The sequence below is a fragment of the Ciconia boyciana genome, chromosome 4 (assembly GCF_034638445.1).
Source record: "Ciconia boyciana chromosome 4, ASM3463844v1, whole genome shotgun sequence".
Lineage (NCBI taxonomy): Eukaryota > Metazoa > Chordata > Aves > Ciconiiformes > Ciconiidae > Ciconia > Ciconia boyciana.
In genome coordinates, this window is record NC_132937.1 from 101,548,886 (window position 1) to 101,568,487 (window position 19,602).

General features: G+C 41.7%; 1 protein-coding gene across 1 annotated transcript in view; it reads left to right on the forward strand.

The window, feature by feature from the left end:
* RHOBTB3 (Rho related BTB domain containing 3) overlaps positions 1–18,456 on the forward strand; it is a 30,847-nt gene extending 12,391 nt beyond the window's left edge. The window contains exons 4-12 of the mRNA XM_072860801.1: positions 120–271; positions 1,129–1,240; positions 2,071–2,439; positions 4,587–4,699; positions 6,329–6,440; positions 9,677–9,850; positions 11,029–11,195; positions 12,091–12,187; positions 14,757–18,456. Coding sequence (XP_072716902.1) covers positions 120–271; positions 1,129–1,240; positions 2,071–2,439; positions 4,587–4,699; positions 6,329–6,440; positions 9,677–9,850; positions 11,029–11,195; positions 12,091–12,187; positions 14,757–14,872 — 1,412 coding nt within the window. The 3' untranslated portion in view covers positions 14,873–18,456. The remainder of the gene's footprint in view (positions 1–119; positions 272–1,128; positions 1,241–2,070; positions 2,440–4,586; positions 4,700–6,328; positions 6,441–9,676; positions 9,851–11,028; positions 11,196–12,090; positions 12,188–14,756) is intronic.
* The last annotated feature ends 1,146 nt before the right edge of the window (positions 18,457–19,602 follow it).

A 19,602-nucleotide genomic window follows, 5' to 3' on the forward strand; every position in this document is an offset into this window, starting at 1 on the left:
TATGTTTACATTTCCCTTTTTGTTCTTCTTCAAATAATACATCTTTACAATTATTTAGGAAGCTAAGTATTCTGGATTGTTTGACAAAAATGGCTTTTTTGTGTGACTTTTTACCCCAGGAGTGCCTTGCACCTGCCCCCTGTGCACTTCGGACAGGAGGAGCTGTGTCACCACCTCCGAAGGAGTGCAACTGGCCAAGGAACTAGGAGCTACTTACCTTGAATTGCACACTCTTAATGACTTCTACATACAGAAGTACTTTGGAGGAGTGGTGAGTGAGGAACCCCTGGGTTGAAAGCAGGGTGGCACGCGTGGGAGGTGCGTGGCTGATGTCAGGGCTTCGGAGAGCGAGCAGAGGCAGACCACGAGCCCTCCCACCGAGGGCGAGTTCCACTTTGCTAGATTTGGATTCGGTATTAGGAAGAAATTTGTTACACTGAGGGTGGTGAGACACTGGCCCAGGTTGCCCAGAGAGGTGGGAGATGCCCCATCCCTGGACACATTCAAGGTCAGGTTGGACGGGGCTCTGAGCAACCTGCTCTAGTGCAAGATGTCCCTGCCCATGGCAGGGGGTTGGACTAGATGGTCTGTAAAGGTCCCTTCCAACCCAAACCATCCGGTGATTCTATGAAGCTAGCTGAATTAGCAGTACTGAGATTGCTCTGGTTTTAACCACCTTCTAGGAAGGTTTATGAAAGCCATACTACACACTGCAATAATTTTTTCCCTCCTATTCCTGTCCTTTTGTCTTGCTGGGATAATCAAAACCCAGCTGGACAAAGCACTTGACAACCCCATCCCGCTTTGAGGGCGAGTCCTACTTCGAGCAGATGCCCTGAGTGGGTGACCTCCCCTTCCAACCTGAATTATTCCACAATATTGTGATATTTTTTATTTTAATTTCTCTAACTCTCACGGCTGTTGTACTTGTAAAGTGAGGCAGGTAAGATTGTTGAATTGCCTGAGTTTTTAGCGTATTTTTGTGGTGACCTTCTCAGTGACCTGGACGACTGTTCATAGTGGCAGTAGCCTCAGTCCTGCATACAGCACCCGCTCCTTCTCCTTAGTTTGATGTCTAGGCTGTTCTTAAATTACTAGGATTTTTAAAAAATACATTTCGTGTTTTAGCTGGAATATTTTATGATCCAAAGTTTGAATCAGAAATCATCTGAAAAAATGAAGAAAAGGAAAAAGACGGAGAAGTGCCATCGAATTCAACCACCTCAGCTTGAACAGCCAGGTGCTTCATGATGTCTGGTCTCTAGTATCGTTTGTTATGTGTGTCGTGTTCTTTGCGCAATTAACATTTTATAATTACTGTGAGCTGTACTGTCTATCATCAGCTGTTGTGATTATGTTGCTCTAGTTGCATCATGTTTTAGTGATGGTTTAATTAATTTGGGGAGAATTGTATAGCAATATGTAACATTGCAATGGACTTCTAATTTATTTTAGACAAAAATAATAGGAGTGCTTTTCAGGTACACTTGAAATAATGCAAACGTGAATTAATAAAAGCTTTACATAAAAGCTTTAGAGACAAATTAGAAAAGAAAGTAATTATATCATGCTTTCTTATTCTACAGTATTGTCAAGTAGCAAGCAAATTTGCAGCAAATAAAACAAAGGAGAGGTTTACGCCCCTGCATGTGATTTTCTGTACGTGATTTCTGAGCATCTGATGTATTTATTCAGTGAAATAATTACTGACAAGTAGTTACGTCTAAATGTGTAGTAGTCTCTTCTCACATGTACTAGAAATTCAGTCAGATCCCTTAGGTTTGGGATTCACAGGCAAGGTTTCCTTCAGACATAAGTGCCTAAAGAGGTTTCTTAAAAGGATGGACAATTTTACTAAACTAAGTATTTCTTATATTTCTTACTTTACTATACTAAGTATTACCATTTTTAGAGAATTTTACTAAACATATTCAAATGGCATATAAGAAATTTTCTTATCGGATACCTCTTTCAAAAATTGCCCTTCATTTGATCAGGTCTCGGGGAATAGAGTTGTCCTGTGGTTAATACTTGCTTCAATTCTACAGCCTGACTCGTTATCTTTCGCAGAAAAAATGCCGATCTTAAAGGCTGAAGCCTCGCACTACGACGCAGACCTGCATAACCTGCTCTGCTGCTGCCAGTGCGCGGACGTGGCGTTTTACCCTGAAGACCTCAGCACAGTGGTGGAGGCTCACAAGATCATCCTCTGCTCCGTCAGCCACCTCTTCATGCTGCTTTTCAAGGTGAAGAGCCCCGCCGACATCCGCGACGCCTCCATCGTGCGGACGGCGCAGAGCCTCTTCGCGGTGGAGGTGGGGGCTGCCTTCCCCCCGGCCCCCCGCGGCGTCCCGCCCTGCGTCCCACCGGTGAGGGTGGTGGTGAAGGACTCCGTCTTCTGCTCTTGTCTGCCAGACATCCTCCGCTTCATTTATTCAGGTACCCCCCAGGAGCGGGTCCGGCTAGTCATTTCTCGTACAGCCAACGTCTCATGAAGGCGTACGTGCGTCACCCTAAGGAACATGCCTTTGCTGTTGGGAGACGATGTTCTGCTGTGTTGCTACATCTATTTAATCCTTTGTGATTATTATGAACAATGTCCATATGAAAAAAGCCCTTTGCCTAGATTTATTGAAAATTAAATTAGCTGTCATTCATTCCAGATCTAATGAACATAAATTAAGTGCAATATTTTACTGAACAAAGTCCATGACCTAACGTCAATAATATTCAAAAGCTTTGCCAAAAAAATCTAGGGTTTGAGACAGTTTCAGATTTCAGGCTTTTAAAATATTTAAAATGGTTGCATGTTCTAAACACACTGACGAGAGTGCAGGGTTACTTAAGAAAACTCAAGTAATTTCTCTTCTGGGTATGGTGCTGCTGGAACACTGATAACTGGTTGCACTGATAACTGCTCTGATACATGGCATGTGTTTTGCTACCGATTCAGTACAGGCAGTGACCTCACCTACCGAATCCCAGCTGTCTATTAAAATGGCACTGATATTTTTCTATCTTTTTAACTGTTGCTCAGGAATCCTCAGGTGAAAGAGAATTTTCTTTTTTTCTGGAAGTACCTGATGCCTGTTTATTCTTTATAAAATATTTTGCAAGATGTCAGTACATAAGAATATATATTTTATATTTGTTGAAAGAATTAGCAGGCTTTTTAATGATGCATTCTGATTTTAACTGGAATAAAAAAAAGCCCTAAGTAATTATATTGTTAGAGCTGCATCCATAAAGAAGCTTAGTCAGTCTCTGTAGACTGTTACCTGCCTGACATATGAAAAGGATTTCTGCCTTAGTAGCTGAGACATGAACACTGTCTTGTGAAGACACAAGGGAGAGTCTTTCAGCTTTCAGTTAGAGTTTGTACATTGAAAACATCCCTTTCAGTTCTTTCCAAACTAGTGTCAAAATTAAAGAACAGATGCAGAAGTTTTTCAGTGTGAATGGGTTGATTTTTTTGTTTATTGTTGACATGAGTAGAGGAGTAAACCTGGAATTTCCGCAGGTGAAAGATCAGCGTGTCTGCTGTCTTCTGTGTATGAGCTTTACTTTTGCTTATGTCAACCAAAGAGGTGGGAAACTTTGTACCGTTGCAGATGAAACTCTGCTATAAATCACGGCTCCCAGCCCGAAGGGCATTGCCAAAAGTCATTGCACTGTTTAGTAGCTTTGAGAGACGACGAGGTCTTTCAAAGATGTTCAAGGCATGGGCTGAGAAGAGATCAGATCATGAGGCAGTGTCATCGTTTTCAGCCTCTCAGGACCATGACATTATGCCCCATAGGTTATAAACACTTACCATCCATATGGTACACATAGGAGCTGATAGAGCTAAAGACGCCGTATGCTGTATGTGCTGTTTTCTGCAGCAGAGTGCCTTCAGGGCTGTGCTGACTTGCGCTTTACCCTGAGCTTTACCTGTCTCTGGCCCTGGGGATCAGAGCTGAAAGTTACCAAAAAGCCCCATCATGTCTTTGACACTTACTTCAGCAAAGTGTATAAGGACAAACTATGTTTGTTTTAAAGCCAGTCAACACTTTTCGTTTTTCTGAGAAAAGCTATCGAGAGACCTAAGAGAATATCATGGGTTTGACTCTGAAAACAAGAAAAAAAGAAATTCTACTGCCAACTTTGTGCTGTTTTTATCTACCCGTGTTCAGAATATAACTGCACATGAAGTTTTCTGGTTCAGACACCTGCAAAGCAATGCAACCAGCAATATGAGAAGAAGCTAAAGAACTTCCATAAATATTGAAACATTCAGGATTTTTTTCTGAATGTCTACCTGCAATATGTAGTGACTGAACTGGGAGGAATCCAGAAATCAAATTTGAAAGCAAGGGAGATGTCCTGATCTGTCTGTACCTCATTGCATTCTTGTAAAAGTACCATGGAAGTTTTATTGTGCAAGAATTGCATCTTGCCCTTCCTAAGGACAAAGATCTGGGTGATTTATGTGCAAAAAATATAGTTTCTGCAGAATCCGTTTGGCATTGATATCATCTTTTCTCTGCCTGCTAAGGCCTGCGCCTTGTTGATTTATAATCCAACTTTACCTGCTCTTGTGACAGGTGCTTTCCAGTGGGAACGATTGGAAGAGGATATAAAAAAGAAGTTGAAGGATCCAGAAGAAACTGAGCATGTGCTTGAGAAAGTTAAATGTATCCTGAAAACTCCAGGGAAGGTACATCTAACTCTCTTGGGGTAACTGTTAGTATTAGTTACTTAAGTTCTTGGGAAATGCTTTTGTGGACAAGGTTTCCTTGTCAGTCTTTGTTTTAAACTCACTTTGGCTTACACAGCTTTTATTACTTTATCATTGGGTTGTTCACAGGCACGTACAAAGTAGAAACACAGAGATGCTGGTGTAATGTGCAGAATTACTGTAATCCCTAAAAAGCACACAAGTAGGTATCCTAAAAGGCTTACTCATATTCACAGCTTTGCATGTTGTCTAACAATATAATTATGTGTTCCTAATTCTCATGTAATAGAGGCTGCCCTGGAAAGCTTTGCTTTCCTGCATACGTGCCAAAACTTGTGTTTCTGCAGTAGATCGGGAGAGTTGGTTTCTCTTGTAAGTGGTGTGATGCGGAAATCTGTCTATAGCTCAATACATTTAATTCAGCAGATGACTTCACAGTAAAATGTAATTTATGTCACGTTATTATGTTCATAAAAAGTTACAATATAGAATTAGTTTTAACAACCATTTGCTGATAGAGCTGATACGTTCCCCAACACTATAGAACTTGCACAAAGTATTTCTGTGAATGTAAATGGGAAAACATCTCAGACGGTCTTGAGATAGCATAATATAAAGATCAAAAAGTTTCTTAGCTGTTTTAAGCTTCTGGTCGCTCAGCCGTAGGCTTGCCAGTCCTAAGTATCCGCAGCTGAAGCATTCATAGGGTTGGACTTAGAAAGGCCTGAAAACTTTTAAGATAATAAGTTGCTGTTTCTTCTGGGGTTTTGTTATGTCTTGGGGATACTTTTATTTCACATTTAAAAGTTTTTCTTCAAAGACATGAGGACTAGAAATGAACTGTGATTTTCTTGATAAAAATCATTTATATAAACTAGATGATAAAATTTTAACCATAAATTCAACCTCATCTGAATTCCACTTAACACAATCTAGCAGTATGATTTTGATGTTGTTCCTTTTGGTAGCTTTAGATGCCATTTTTAAAGTAAGAAGAACAAAACTGGAAAACTAACTGGAAGTATTGGTTTTGGGGGGTCTTGACGCTAGCATGCCCAGATTACCGTCAGAGAAGCCTGTGCTTCAGCCTGTGAGCTCCCTCTGCCTCTGTGGAGGCAATATCAGGGCAATACCAAGAAACACACAACTCTGGGTGCCTTGCATCTGTATATGGCATCATGCCGGGGGGTGGATGTGTGTCCGATCAGTGCTCCTCACAGAGCCCCTTTGTAGCCTTGGCTCCAAACAGGGCATGTATGAACAGGTCTGGAGCCCAGAAAATTCGTGATGCAGTGAAACCTGCCCAGAGGTGCTGGATGGGGGAGTTTTGTCACAGGTCAGAGAATATCACGGTGAGAACTGGGGTGTGAGTGTAGGAGACAGAGACACCTTGGGGCTGCTGCACTGTGGGAAATAGCAAAATAAACAATAAAGATGATTGCAGAGGATTGCACGTGCGAGAGGCATGGCTGAGTAGCATTAGCAAAAGAAATAAAGTGGAAAGCAAAAGGCTGTTGTTTCGTTTCCCCCATATAAATGATGTCTTGTAATCTTTTATTCTGTGGGCGGCTATACGTGACAGTGTTTCATTAATAATTTATTTTGCAGCTGAACACTGTAAAGGACTGCAGATCTCACCAGATAAAACGGCTGTATAATACTTCTCTCAGGCTGTTCTTTAATACACCTGTCCTAGCTGATGTCATCTTCAAAATACAAGGTACGGTACCTCCGCTCCTGTTGACATGGGCACCGCTGCGCCTCCGGCATTTGTCCTCTCTGCAGGAGAGCGGGAAATGGAGGGGACTATTTTCTGTTGTGCCAAAACTAAGAAAACGTATACGCTTTGCTATCACCGTGGAAAGCAGTTTTTGCTTAGAACTAATGCTTGTCCCTATGGATGCTTTACAGCAGTGTCCGCTCTCCACGTGGTTTATCAGGGCTGAGCCTCTGCGAATGCCCTCTGCCTGTCACGGTAGGCTTTGTGCCTCTGATTCACGTGCACCCCTTGGAGGCTTCGCAAAATGAGGGATGTGCTGCAGGAAAGGCTCCTGCAATGGCATAGCACCAAGGTAGCAAGGCTAAACCAGGGACTGCATCACAGGGGACGGTGATTTTACTTTAAAAATTACTTATCTCGGTCGTGTTCCCACCTGCACAAGCACCGGGATGTATCCAAGGGCTCTGCCCAGCATCAGATCTCGGAGAGGCATGGACTCTGGTGGCCACGTCCACACTCATTGCCCTCAGTGAAAAGACCAGAGGTGCTGGTTATTGACTCCTAACCACCTTCCCTCTGTCCGTCTCCGGCTGGTGCTGGCTGTGGATGTGCCTTTCTCTACCCTCCAGAAGCTGTGGAGCCTCCACACTCCTGTGCCTCCTTAGGCTTTATTCACTGCCCTTCTTCCCCCACCATGGGCATCCCTAGAAATGCAGGTAGATGTGCTAGGGTTTTGATGACCTGCTAATGTAGGTACCATCAACACCTGCTGTGTTTTACTGCCCTTCTAGGTGCTCCCGTATGGATCTTCATGTTTCTGTCAAAGGTCTCTGCAACTTCTGTATGATAGGTGACTCCTTATGAAAGCAACCTGCAGCCTTGCAGGCACCTAGGTTAGACCTGTCTATTGCTTAACCCTACAAGTGTGAAAAGAAACATCTAAATTGTTGGGTTTTTTTAAAAAAAAGTTTGTTGAGATGATGGTAATTATCTAGTCGTCTTTGTGGCCAGGATTAAAAAGATGTGGGGGAGCAGAGGTTGACTTTCCATGCTGACTTGTCTGTAACAGACTGTTAAGTTACAGAGGTTGTTGGTGGCATTGCATAGGTCTGCTCACAAAGATGCCAAGTGCTCCTCTGCAAAGGCACGGGCAGGAGCCATGCCAGTGGAACCGCCTTTTGTTCCCTTTTTATCTGCAAAGAATGTGCCTGGGTGCACCAATATGCTGCATTGTCACGGCTGATTTTTTCTGGAAATTAAATGCATTCACCCTTAAAAATAAAGATACAGGGGGAAAAAAGTGCTGCATGCTTTTGTGAGAATAAGGACGAGATGGTTTTTAAATGCTAATGATTTTCTTGATTTGTCCACACCCACCCTTCGTGCAGAAATGGTCTTTTAGGATCAGACAATTGTTTAATTTTTTTCAGCTGTAAATCTCAGAGCCAAATACGAAGCATTAATCCCTCAAACATAAGCACACGAGGACAAGCAGATTCTTTCTAGATGTTCTGTTTAATATGCAACAAAAACAAAAAGATCTTTGAAAATGAGAACAAAATACTGATGCTGAGTTTAATGACATGAACAATTCATCTCTGTGTTCCAAATCCTGAGAGAGGCTTTGTGGGAAGTTGATGAAACCATACCACCACTATATATTTTACAGAAAAAAAATTACTGCCAAATGGGTTGAACAAGTATTTTTTTAAAAGTGTGCTTATCCACTACTAAAATGTGAACTGTTTTTCCTAATGATTGATAAAACTTCCAAGCCTTTTTCTCTAATTTATCAGCTACAATAATTGTATTAAAATTAAATAATTACTAAGAGAAACTGAAGGCTTCAGTTTTGATCAGGCAAATACATTTTTAAGTCTAATTCCTTGAATATTGGGGGTTGCTTTGAGCTTTCTAGCTTACAAAAGTACTTGGGAGCCATTGAAAATGGGAGCCTATTATGTCTGTGTAAAGACTCATAACATGACTGAACCTCCTAATTAGTAGGTAAATAATCCAATTGCATGCACTTACAAAACTGCATGCATATCTTACATCACGTCTGCATCGTGTGTTGCTCATGTTACGTGTGTAAATACATAACACCATTGACGTGTTCTCTCTATACAGAAATACATAAATTTTGTATGAAGCTTAGACAATTTGGAATAGAAGCACAGGTGAATAGAAATAGGACAAAAATGAAAAAGTGCAGATGTCTTCAAGGAATTACGCAGGTGGCAGGGTTGTGGTTAAGGAGGAAATTAAGACAGTAACTTCTATGTAAGCATTTACAGTATATTTATCTTGCATGTCAGTTGATCTGTTTATTATAATTTTGATTAAAACATTAATATCTGACTGTAAGTTCTCATTCTGTCTTTGGTTGCTGTCCTGTCTGGCACTTGTTTGGCACTTTCTTGCACACAGGACTGTTGAGTTCAGCTGGACTCTGCAGAAGTCTGAGTGTCAGGGCTGGCAGCTCAGGCTGTCAACATTTTCATTAAGAGCCTGTAAGACCTCTACTGCGCTGGGCTGTTAACCTTACTAGGTCGTACAAATGCTGTAGTAAAGTAAATTATTCACTTGCAAATATTACAAAATGGAAAAATTTCTGGAAAAATTTATCAGCGTTATTTTCGTAAGACAACCATCAGGAAATTCACTTAGGCAAAATACTTAATCTGGTTAAATTCACACTTACTTAATGGATTTAACAGCATTTCATCTGCGATAATTTGCCTTTCTCTACTTCATGTGGTTATGTGAAAGTCTGACGTCTGGAACACACATTCATTACCAATGGGACTACTGATGAACACAAAATACCCATTTGCATAATAATTCACAGCACTCCATATTTATGCAATGGGTCAGAGGTTCAGTTAGTGTAAACTGGTGTAACTCCAGTGGTGCCAGGTTTTACACTAGTTGAAAGCCTGTTTTTAACTCATAAAAGTTTGCCCTGGTTGGAGCACTTGGTGTTGGGAGCAGGTTGTCATAATAAATTTAGTATTTCTTTTTGTTCGCTGGTGGCTACTAGGCAGATGTAAACATTTGACTGGTATAACGTGAGTGTGTCATTAATTATCAGTTAGATACTGTTAATTTTAAACACTCAGATTGTTTTAAATCATGTTGAGTGAAATGAAGTCCTTCTGAGAAAATATAAGCTTTAAAATCAAGATATTACAGTGTATTTCAAATAACCATCTATTTTGTCTTGCATCCTGCAGGTGCAACTGTACCAGCCCACAGAGCAGTTCTGGTAGCTCGCTGTGAGGTAATGGCAGCTATGTTTAATGGTAATTATCTAGAAGCAAATAGTATTCTGGTTCCAGTGTATGGGGTTTCCAAAGACACTTTCCTCTCCTTTCTAGAGTATCTTTATACCGACTCCTGCTGCCCAGGTAAGAAAATTTAAAAATACACGTATATCTGTTACTTATTTTTTCCACAGTGGGGCACTGATAGAAAGCAATGTAACAGCATTTATTGCATTGAAAAATACCAATATTTTCATGAATAACATCTCAAGAAAGAGAACTTGTTCATATTGTGCAGTAAAAGAATAAATCAATCTTATTCAAGTAAAACCAGCTGGAGGCAGAATGATTGTCACTGTTTTGTGCTTACATAGCAAGACTCAAAAACCTGTGAAATTTAATTTCTGGCCGATTAAAATATTTGGAATTTTCTTTCTGCTTCAAAATAATATTGCTTTCTAATCTTAATTCTGGGTTTTATTTCAAAATTGTCATTTTGTTTAGCATATATTTTTTTAAGTTTAATATAAAGTAGGTTAAATTGCAAGAATAGCTTATTTATACACATGGATATCTTATTTGTATGTAAAACCAGAAAATAAATATGTCAGAGTATTTGGCAAGAAAATTTGAGCTAAAGTATTCTTTGTGTCTTAACCTTTGTCTTTTTTAATGAGAAGAAAATCTACATACTAAATATGAAATATGATTTAAATACAGATAATTTTCCTTTGACGTAATGAATGAATGAATGATGGTGTGATATGTATTTTTGCTTTTGTTTTCTTTTCAAATAATTCTACCTTGTTCTTAGGTTTTCCATATGTTTCTCTTTTCAGTCTTTCTAACATTTCCTTGTGCATCAGTTTAAATATGCAACCACTGTATCATATTTTTTTAAAAATACGGTTGTTCTATTTTCTCTTTGGCCTTTTCACTATATTTTCTTGTGCATGTATCGTAGAGGTTCTCTTTTGAAAGAGAAGCTAGAAAGCTAAATCCTCTTATTAATTATCACTTACTTTAAAGAGACCAGCAGCACTTGACTCACCATCTTCAAGATATAGGTTATTGACTACAATTTATTACACTTGCCTTCTAAAAAGTACTAACTACTCTTTTCCTGTTAATTACATAGTTTATCCGGAAAAAGAGAGTGATACAGCAAACTTATAATGATAATAATGAAAAATAAAGTGATCGACAGCAGTTTGATTTTGTGTTAGTTGTTAGGTGTTTAAAAGATGACTCTGTGAAAAGTGGCTTTGAGCATTCTGTCAAAAAGGTAAAACACCTGTAACTTCTGTTTTCTTCTTTTTCAGCCAGTATTCTCCAGGCTATGTCTCTCTTGATCTGTGCAGAGATGTACCAAGTAATGAGACTCCAGCATATTTGTGAGCTTTACATTATCACACAGCTTCAGAGCATGCCTAGCAGGGAACTGGCATCCACAAGTCTCAGTATTGTTAGCTTGCTCAAAAAAGCTAAGGTATGTGTTGTATATATTAAATAAGAATATATAAGTTGACTCTAATTAGTGAGGGTTTTGTTTGTTTTTGAAACGTAATTGTTAAGATTTTTTAGGATCTTAATAATTTCTGTTCCCAAGGACAAACATTGATATACAATATGTTGATTAGGGATACCTCATGGCACAAGGTTGGCTAAAATAAGGCCTTCTTCAGCCTTTTATTGCAGAACGTGCAGTCATACCACAATCTGTGTGATTTCCTTCATCAAGGACACATTGCAGTAATTCAGCTTAATTGCAACTTCTGACAGAAAAGATGTGTTTTAGGCAAGTGAAAGTGCACTACTTCCTCTTTTAGTCAAAAATAAAACTGTATTATATGCACGTGGCAAAGGAGATCCAACCTGACAGAATGTTGAAATACGTGAAAAGCGTGAAAAGAAAAGATGAGCAGCTGAAAAAAAGAGAGAGAGACAGTAAAGGTAGATTTGGAAAACAAGAGGAAAACAAAAATGAATTGCTTAGAAGTCTCAGGCAGGATATTGTCTTACATGAACAGGATTTTGTGGAGAAAGAGGAGACAACAAAACCAACATGCCACGCTCCTTACCTGCCTTTTTCTGAAGCTCTGCTACCGTGCAGAAGACAAAAATTTCGAAGACTGATGACCAAAGGAGCCCCAGGGGTTAGGTCACACCCCTGTGGGAGGGAGTTTTGTTGTTCATTCTTGGGTCTCCATCTGTTTACGTATTTCCATCAATGACTTTTCCTTCATTATCTCCTACAGTCAAAACTTTATTTAGTAAATAAAACTACGTTGACAGTGGAAATCTGAAATCTTTTGACATGTGAGGTGTGGTTGTGTTTTAGACGTGATAGCATTAAGTGTCGTTTGTTTCCTTTCTTCTTGCAGTTTCACAATTCCGATTGCCTTTCAACCTGGCTTCTTCATTTTATTGCCACTAACTACCTCATCTTCAGTCAAAAGCCTGAATTCCAAGACCTTTCAGGTAATTTATCAATTACTTTTAAAACAAGAGATGTTTTTCAGTTCTGCTCAGATCAGAAGCAAAGTACTGGACAACACTGCTCCTGCATGAGAAGGCAATTAGGACGTCTTTAGGCTATACAGTCTAGTCCAGTCCAGAGTCTGTCCGAACTGGATGGTTCACCACCCCACGGTGGGACCAGCACACGACACATGAGGAGCAGCATAGCCAGCAAACGCTTCCCCTTGTCTTTTGGTTCCTGTGCTGGTGGCCGGGTTCCCACCCATAACTGAATTGACTAGGGCGGTTTGGTCATCATATGTCAACCCCTCCACCTTACGTATATAATTTTGTTTAGTTTGTACGTTTGATTCAAGGTAATGAGTCACTTCTAATTCCTGCTCTTTAACGGTTGGGGTTTTCTTTGAAGAAGATAAGATTCTTACAGTACTCCCCAGCGATCTCATGAAATCAAATAACTAATGTCCATTCAAGTAAATAAACCCAGGTTCTTCCAGGGAACTGATATTTATTTTCCCAAACAACATATTTGTTTCCTGACTTGTAACTCTAGAAAGTTTTGCTCATTGACTATGGGATTTTTCATCACCCTGGTGAAGGTGATCTTGACGAGTGCATTTCTTTGACCCATGGTTTGTATTCAGACCGTTGGTATGGGGCCAGTGTATTCCAGAAGAGGATTTTCCTTATCAGTGAGCCGAAGCTCTGTTTGGTCCAAAATACATTAAAGGTCCTCTTTCCTCATTTGCAAGGCTCATATATGTATGTGTGATGATGGATGACTTTGCAATCGTTATGAGCAAAGAAAGGAGAGCTAGGCCCCCCCTGCTTTATTTGGACCTAGAATTCGTCTTCCAGCGGCCCATCTGCGCATCTTCTGAAACGCCCGTTTTGTATAGCCCGATCTGAATTAAACATGAAAGAGCAGGGCACCCGTGCTGGCGGGTGTCACCCACCAGTGGGTTCGGTCCACAGTGGACTCGCTTTGCTTCCCTTCCTGCTGGTTCAGGTGTCAGGGTGTGTTTGACAACACGCTGTGGTATCTTCCTCGCAACAGGGCTTCGGTCTTAACAACCTTGAGGTTCTCCTGAAGTTGCAGGAATCAGGTTGTCCTCTCCATTTGATAAAGGTGGGAGCTGCCTCTGGCTTCCCCTTGGTGAGGCAGGAGAGCACAGAGACCCGAAAGCTCAGGATCACCGCAGGGCTCGACCTAGGCACATCCATTTTCCATTACCCATTTTCCATCCATTACCCATTTTCCAGTTCCACAGTGAGATATCAATTTATCAATATCGCTTATTAAATGTTTTTTTTTTTTTTTCTGCTGGGGAAAGTGATAATAATAGCACTTCTGTCTCCATGTTGCAGTTATCCTGATGGGTATCAGGCTGTGCATGAGGCTGTCATGAAACTTATGCAGTGATGCTTCTGATAGGCAGCATCACTTATCAGCATGGTCAGACCCTGCTCTGACAGTGCCTGAGTAACTCGGGGAGGAGCCGTGCAATATCAGTCACCCCCCCAAATGTCTGCCGTGCCAGCACCTGGAGTCTCCTCCGTGCTCCCACCACTCGTGGAGCATCCAGGGCTGATGCAGAGCAGTACTTAAGCTGTTGGCTGTCGGATGAGATTTCTGAAGTCTCTGGCAGGTGGCTGATACCAGGCTGGCCATTTTGGAAAGCACCTGGGGATTGACGTGAGGAAAAGGGTACCACGTGAGCAGACTCGTATCCTTTGACATTAGGTGCCCACACGCACGGCCAGCTGCAAGGCTGCAATTCGGAATGGTCAAGTGGCTTTCCGACAGCTGAAATCTTCGGGAGCAGCCCTGCGTTTTGCAGAAGGCAAGCGGGAGGGCACTGCCTGCTGCCCATCATTACTGCAGTTTCCCTGACCTCAGCCCTCCCCAGGCTGCAGGGCTCTGCTGTGCCTCGGTCTCGGCCGGCTTGGTCTGAGCCCCTGCAAGGACCAGGCAAGCACCGCTGCAGGCTGCCTCGGGAAAATCTGGGGTAGGGGGTGAAAATGCGTATTTCTGCAAAGGCAAAGGGCTTTCACCTGAATAAATGGATACAAACTCTGCTCCGTGATTTCGTCAGTGACAAAAGACACATGCCATAAAAGACAAAAATCTCGCCGCGTCCTCACCTGCTCTCCCTGCCTTGCTTTTTGGAGTGATCTTGAGACAAACTATTGGCACAGGGATTGCAATACCCTCCTTCATAGCCTTGCAGCGTAGCAAAACCCTCTCAGTTGATGACCACCTCTGGTTATCTTCTCAGGATGAAGCCTAGCCATCTTTAGGATAAGCTCTCCTCTCCTTAACGAGTATTGCATTTCTTTTATGCAGTAACTTCTTTGTTGCTAACTTAATAGCAAGGGAACGTCGCGTGGTAACTCTTCTGTCCGTACTCTAGTAAGATCTAGGCAAAAGGGACAGCCCTCGTCTTTCCTTTCCCAGTGGTATTTATATCCTTAATGCTTTTTAACCTCTTTTAAATGCTTTTTGCAGGCTGTGCACTTGTGCTGTATGTTTGGATGTTACATGTAATCCCTTTGTCGCTTTGTTTAGTGGAGGAGCGCAATTTTGTAGAGATGCACAGATGGCCTTCCAATTTGTACCTGAAGCAGCTTGCTGATTACAGGAGCTACGTCCACTCGCAGAAATGCCATTGCACAGTCATGTAGAGAAGCCTGGACGTCCGCAAGGTGCGTCTCGGCCGGGAAATCTCAGACTGGGAATTATACGGAGTATAAACGCCATGTCAAGAGCAAACCAGACCCTGATCTCCCCGGGAACGCTGGATGCCACGCTGGAGTGCACTTACTAATGTTCCTTGCTTCGATAGGAAACCACTCTGCTTTGTTCCTTGACGCACTGAGAAATGGGTCATGAAGATTTCTTTCAAGCACAAGGCTTTCACACCCACAGGGATTAAACGTAGTACGGGACAGTGTCATGACTGTCATTTGTCCCCCCCCGATTTCCTTATTGGTTATTTTACGGGTCTTCATGGTTATTTTTGGCTGCTATTTTTGGCATCTGTTGAAGACAAATTTCCTTGCAAACCCGTGTGCAATAGGAGCACAGTAGCAGTGCGGGGAAGCTGAGAAGCCAACTCATGAGTTCTTTCAGTATTTCAGAATGCAAAAATTTACCGCAGCGTCTGTTGCTTTGCAAACTAAAGGGTAGGCTTAATAAGCATTTTAGTAACTGTTCCTCTCCTACTTCAAGTTAAGTCTGCAGTGCCTTTTGCTGAGATTCTTGTAGTCGTACGAGTGGATATGTTAATTCCACAGGAATGTCTATGCATCAGTACATTCTCTAGTGCCTCCCAAAAATATAAAAAATGAAATAACTTTTCCTCCCAAAAAACAGGAGAAGGAAGTCTCTTAAAAATCTGTGGAACATCTTTGTTAGCATGGTCATACTGTGTTTTCCCCACTAAGGAAAAAAGTCAGGAAGAGCTAAATCCGCTCAGCGCACGCGCATGCGGTACTGGTAGGGACCGGGCGGAAAGGGAGGGGGGTTGACAGCCATTCGCAGGTTTTGTGGGAGAAAATTCCCTGGCACTGGCGACCTCTTTGGGAAAAGCGTTTCTCGTAATCCGAGGTCCGCGCTGGCAGCGGGCAGCATAAATGCCTGATGTGGTGGTCGTGAGGGAGGTGACCCTCATGGGTACGCCAGTCCTGCGAGGAACGCCGGCTTTCGTAGTGGGACTTGGAGCTCGACCCTCCCCAGTGGGGGCCCAGTTTAAATCGAATTACCATCACATGCTTATAAGCTACACCGTGTGAGACAAACCCGATCAGGCTTTCTGGCTGCCCGGATTCTTCCTCAGATGCAACAGATAAATCCTGAGTATTGCGACTAGGACGACCCTTGCAGACGCTGTTAGAGTTTTCTTGACCCCAGTCGTCCACTTGTCACGCCACTAACTTACAAGGCTGTAGTAAAAGGAATGACAAAATGAGCCCAGCCTTCACGTAAGGCATTCACCTGAGCATAGATACCTTTCCGTAAGTGAAATCCGATTGAGGAACTACACCCTTCACTACCAGTCTCGTTGTACTTTTAATTCTGCTTTGCCAGCTGCCTTGAATTCCGGTATGTGGCCTGAGCCTAGAAAGGCAAAGAAAAGTCGATGAAAAAATATATCTCGTGTTTCCCCAACGTCCACGGCAGACCATCTCAAAGTGCCCGGAAACCGCAGCTGTGAGATGAAGACGGAGCAGCAAACTAGTGGAGCGGAATCTTTTTTTGCTCATCATCATCGGGTTTATATTTCAATACGGTTTTATAGGTAAATTGTTCTTTTTGAATCCCATGCTAGAGTTGTAGGGATTTTACTTTTTTTTTCTGTTGATATTCCGCAGAGGTTGAGGGGTATTTCCTTTCCTATTTTTAGACACAGAAAAAAATAAAAAAAGAGCTTGTGACTTAGCTGGGTGTTGCCGGCTCAAAATTCTGAGGTTAGTTTTATGTAAGAAGGATAAGTCTTTTTTATTTAAAAAAAATTTCATTAGGAGATCTTAAGGTTCTTTAACAGACGAGATATACGTATCCATATCTTGCATACAAGGACTCTGAAATATAGAGCGTTACGCTGCTTTTTCAAGATCACTAAAGAAAACTGAAAACGTTAAAGAAAAAAAATGAGTAGGAAAGTAATATGCATTGAAATTAAATGTGAAAAAAGGCCATTTCCTCCCATTATAGTAGACCTTCAAAATTTTAAGCATAAGTTAACTGGATAGATATGAACAAAACTTAGAGATTTTTGAAGCATAAAGTCATGAACAAAAATGACCATACAGCTGAACTACACCTTGCCTGGACACCTGATAGCATCCTCGGTCACAGCATGTGCTTCTACCAGCAGCCAGCCAATTGTCAAAAGTATGGATTCTATGCCTCATACTGACTTCTTGTACAAACCTGATACAAAAGTTGTGTGAACGTTTGTCTGCGTTGCATGTAGTTCTACATTTTTAATATTTTGAAAGCTTTCCCAGGTTCTTTGCTAGAAGTTAGTCTGTTGCCAATAATTTCAGTATAGGTAACAAATAACAAAATACTATTTTTAACTTTCGGAAAATATTTTATAGGCATTTAAAAATAGGCTAATGGAAATACGAACACTTTGTATCCAACCAAGAGAAATATTTTGCTATTATGTCTTTTAGTCAGTGGTAACCACAGGTTTTATACAGAGAAGCCAGGCAATGTAAAAATATTTATTATTTATTCACAGATTAATGCATACTACTATTCAGACATTAAAAGAGCTTTCCCTTTTACTGAGCATCCCCATAATGCTGCCTGTATCAGGTGCAGATGTGCTGTACTTGCAGACATAGACTATCTGATAACTTTACATTCTTAGAAGAATTCTTATTATAAATTCTTATTTTTATTCTGTATGATGGTTTTCTGTAGAAATGTATTTATCTTAAAGCTATTTTTAAAGTTGATACTTTAGCATTCAGAAACGTGACTGAAAGTAGATCATGATGCTTTCGGTAGCTGTTGCTGTCGGTAATTTTTTTTAGTGGAGGCTTTAAGACCATATCCATCATGGATAGTCAGGAATTAGGGCAGTACTGAGTTTGGTATTTATGAATAACTTTGTATGGTAGAAAGTAAAAATTGCTATGGGATAAAAAAACCCTTTACACCATCGTATAAAGTAAAAATCAGGAACCAGCTGAAAAAAGAAGTTTTTTAAGCACGTGGTTTTGAAAAAAGTTAAATGTCTGAGGAGGAAGGCTTCTACTGGTCCCAGCATTTCCCAGACTCCCAGGGCATCGGCAATGTTGGGGTCAAAGGAGGCCGGTGGCAAATTGCGGTGCCCTTAGGCAGATCTTAGAGGGTTTGGGATTACAGTTTCAGACTTAGGTTTAAGTGGAGTTTCGACTCCCGAGTCCTTCATTAGAGCTAACTCTCAAAATCCACTTTTAGAAGACAATTTTTTGAATAATGGATTGCACTGTATAATTCTTGATGTACCGGTATATGTATATGCTTGTCCCAAGCTAGCACTAAGCTTTATAGAGACTAACAAAGAAAGCTTTCTGCACTAATAATGTTTTCCACATGATAGGTAAAAAACCTGTGCTATCATCCTTTAGGTCTTGGTGTATATGATTTGAAAAAATCTGTTAGAAGGAAGAAAAGCTATTTTATTAGGCATGTGCTGAAACTCCTGTATGTTTTTCTTTTAATATACACTGACTACATGTGCATGTTTTTAGACTGAATATGTAAAATTTTGTAACAAAATAAAAAATTTTCTCTATCAGTCTCATGTGATTATTTACCCATGTGCATTAGAAGATTTGAGCGTTATGCTGGAAATATTTTTTGTAGGTTATTAGAATCATAGAATATTTTCAGTTGGAAGGGACCTTTACAGACCACCTAGTCCAACCCCTCTGCAATGAGCTGGGACATCTTTCACTAGAGCAGGTTGCTCAGAGCCTCGTCCAACCTGACCTTGAATGTGTCCATGGGACATCTACCACCTCTCTGGGAAACCTGTGCTGGTGTTTCACCACCCTCAGTGTAAAAAAGTTCTTCCTTATATCTAGTCTGAATCTGCTCTCTTTTAGTTTAAAACCATGACCCCTTGTCCTATTGCAACAGGCCCTGCTAAAAACTCTGTCCCCGTCTTTCTTATAGGCCCCCTTTAAGTACTGGAAGGCTGCTATGAGGTCTCCCCAGAGCCTTCTCCTCTCCAGGCTGAACAACCCCAACTCTCTCAGCCTGTCCTCACAGCAGAGGTGTTCTAGCCCTCGCATCATTTTTGTGGCCCTCCTCTGGACCGGCTCCAACAGGTCCATGTCCTTCCTGTGCTGAGGACCCCAGATCTGGATGCAGAACTGCAGGGGGGGTCTCACCAGAGCGGAGCAGAGGGGCAGAAAGCCCTCCCTCGACCTGCTGGCCACGCTGCTTTGGATGCAGCCCAGGATACGGTTGGCCTTCTGGGCTGCGAGCGCACATTGCTGGCTCATGTCCAGCTTTTCATCCACCAGGATCCCCAGGTCCTTCTCGGCAGGGCTGCTCTCCATCCCTTCATCCTGTATTGATACTGGGGGTTGCCCCGACCCAGGTGCAGGACCTTGCACTTGGCCCTGTTGAGCCTCATGAGGTTCACATGGGCCCACTTCTCCAGCTTGTCCAGATCCCTCTGGATGGCATCCTGTCCCTCAGGTGTGTCCACTGCACCACTCAGCTTGGTGTCATCTGCAAACTTGCTGAGGGTGCCCTCGATCCCGCTGCCTATGTCATTGATGAAAATATTGAACAGCACTGGTCCCAGTACGGACCCCTGAGGGACACCACGTGTCACTGATCTCCATGTGGACATTGAGCCGTTGAGCACTACCCTCTGGATGCGACCATCCAACCAATTCCT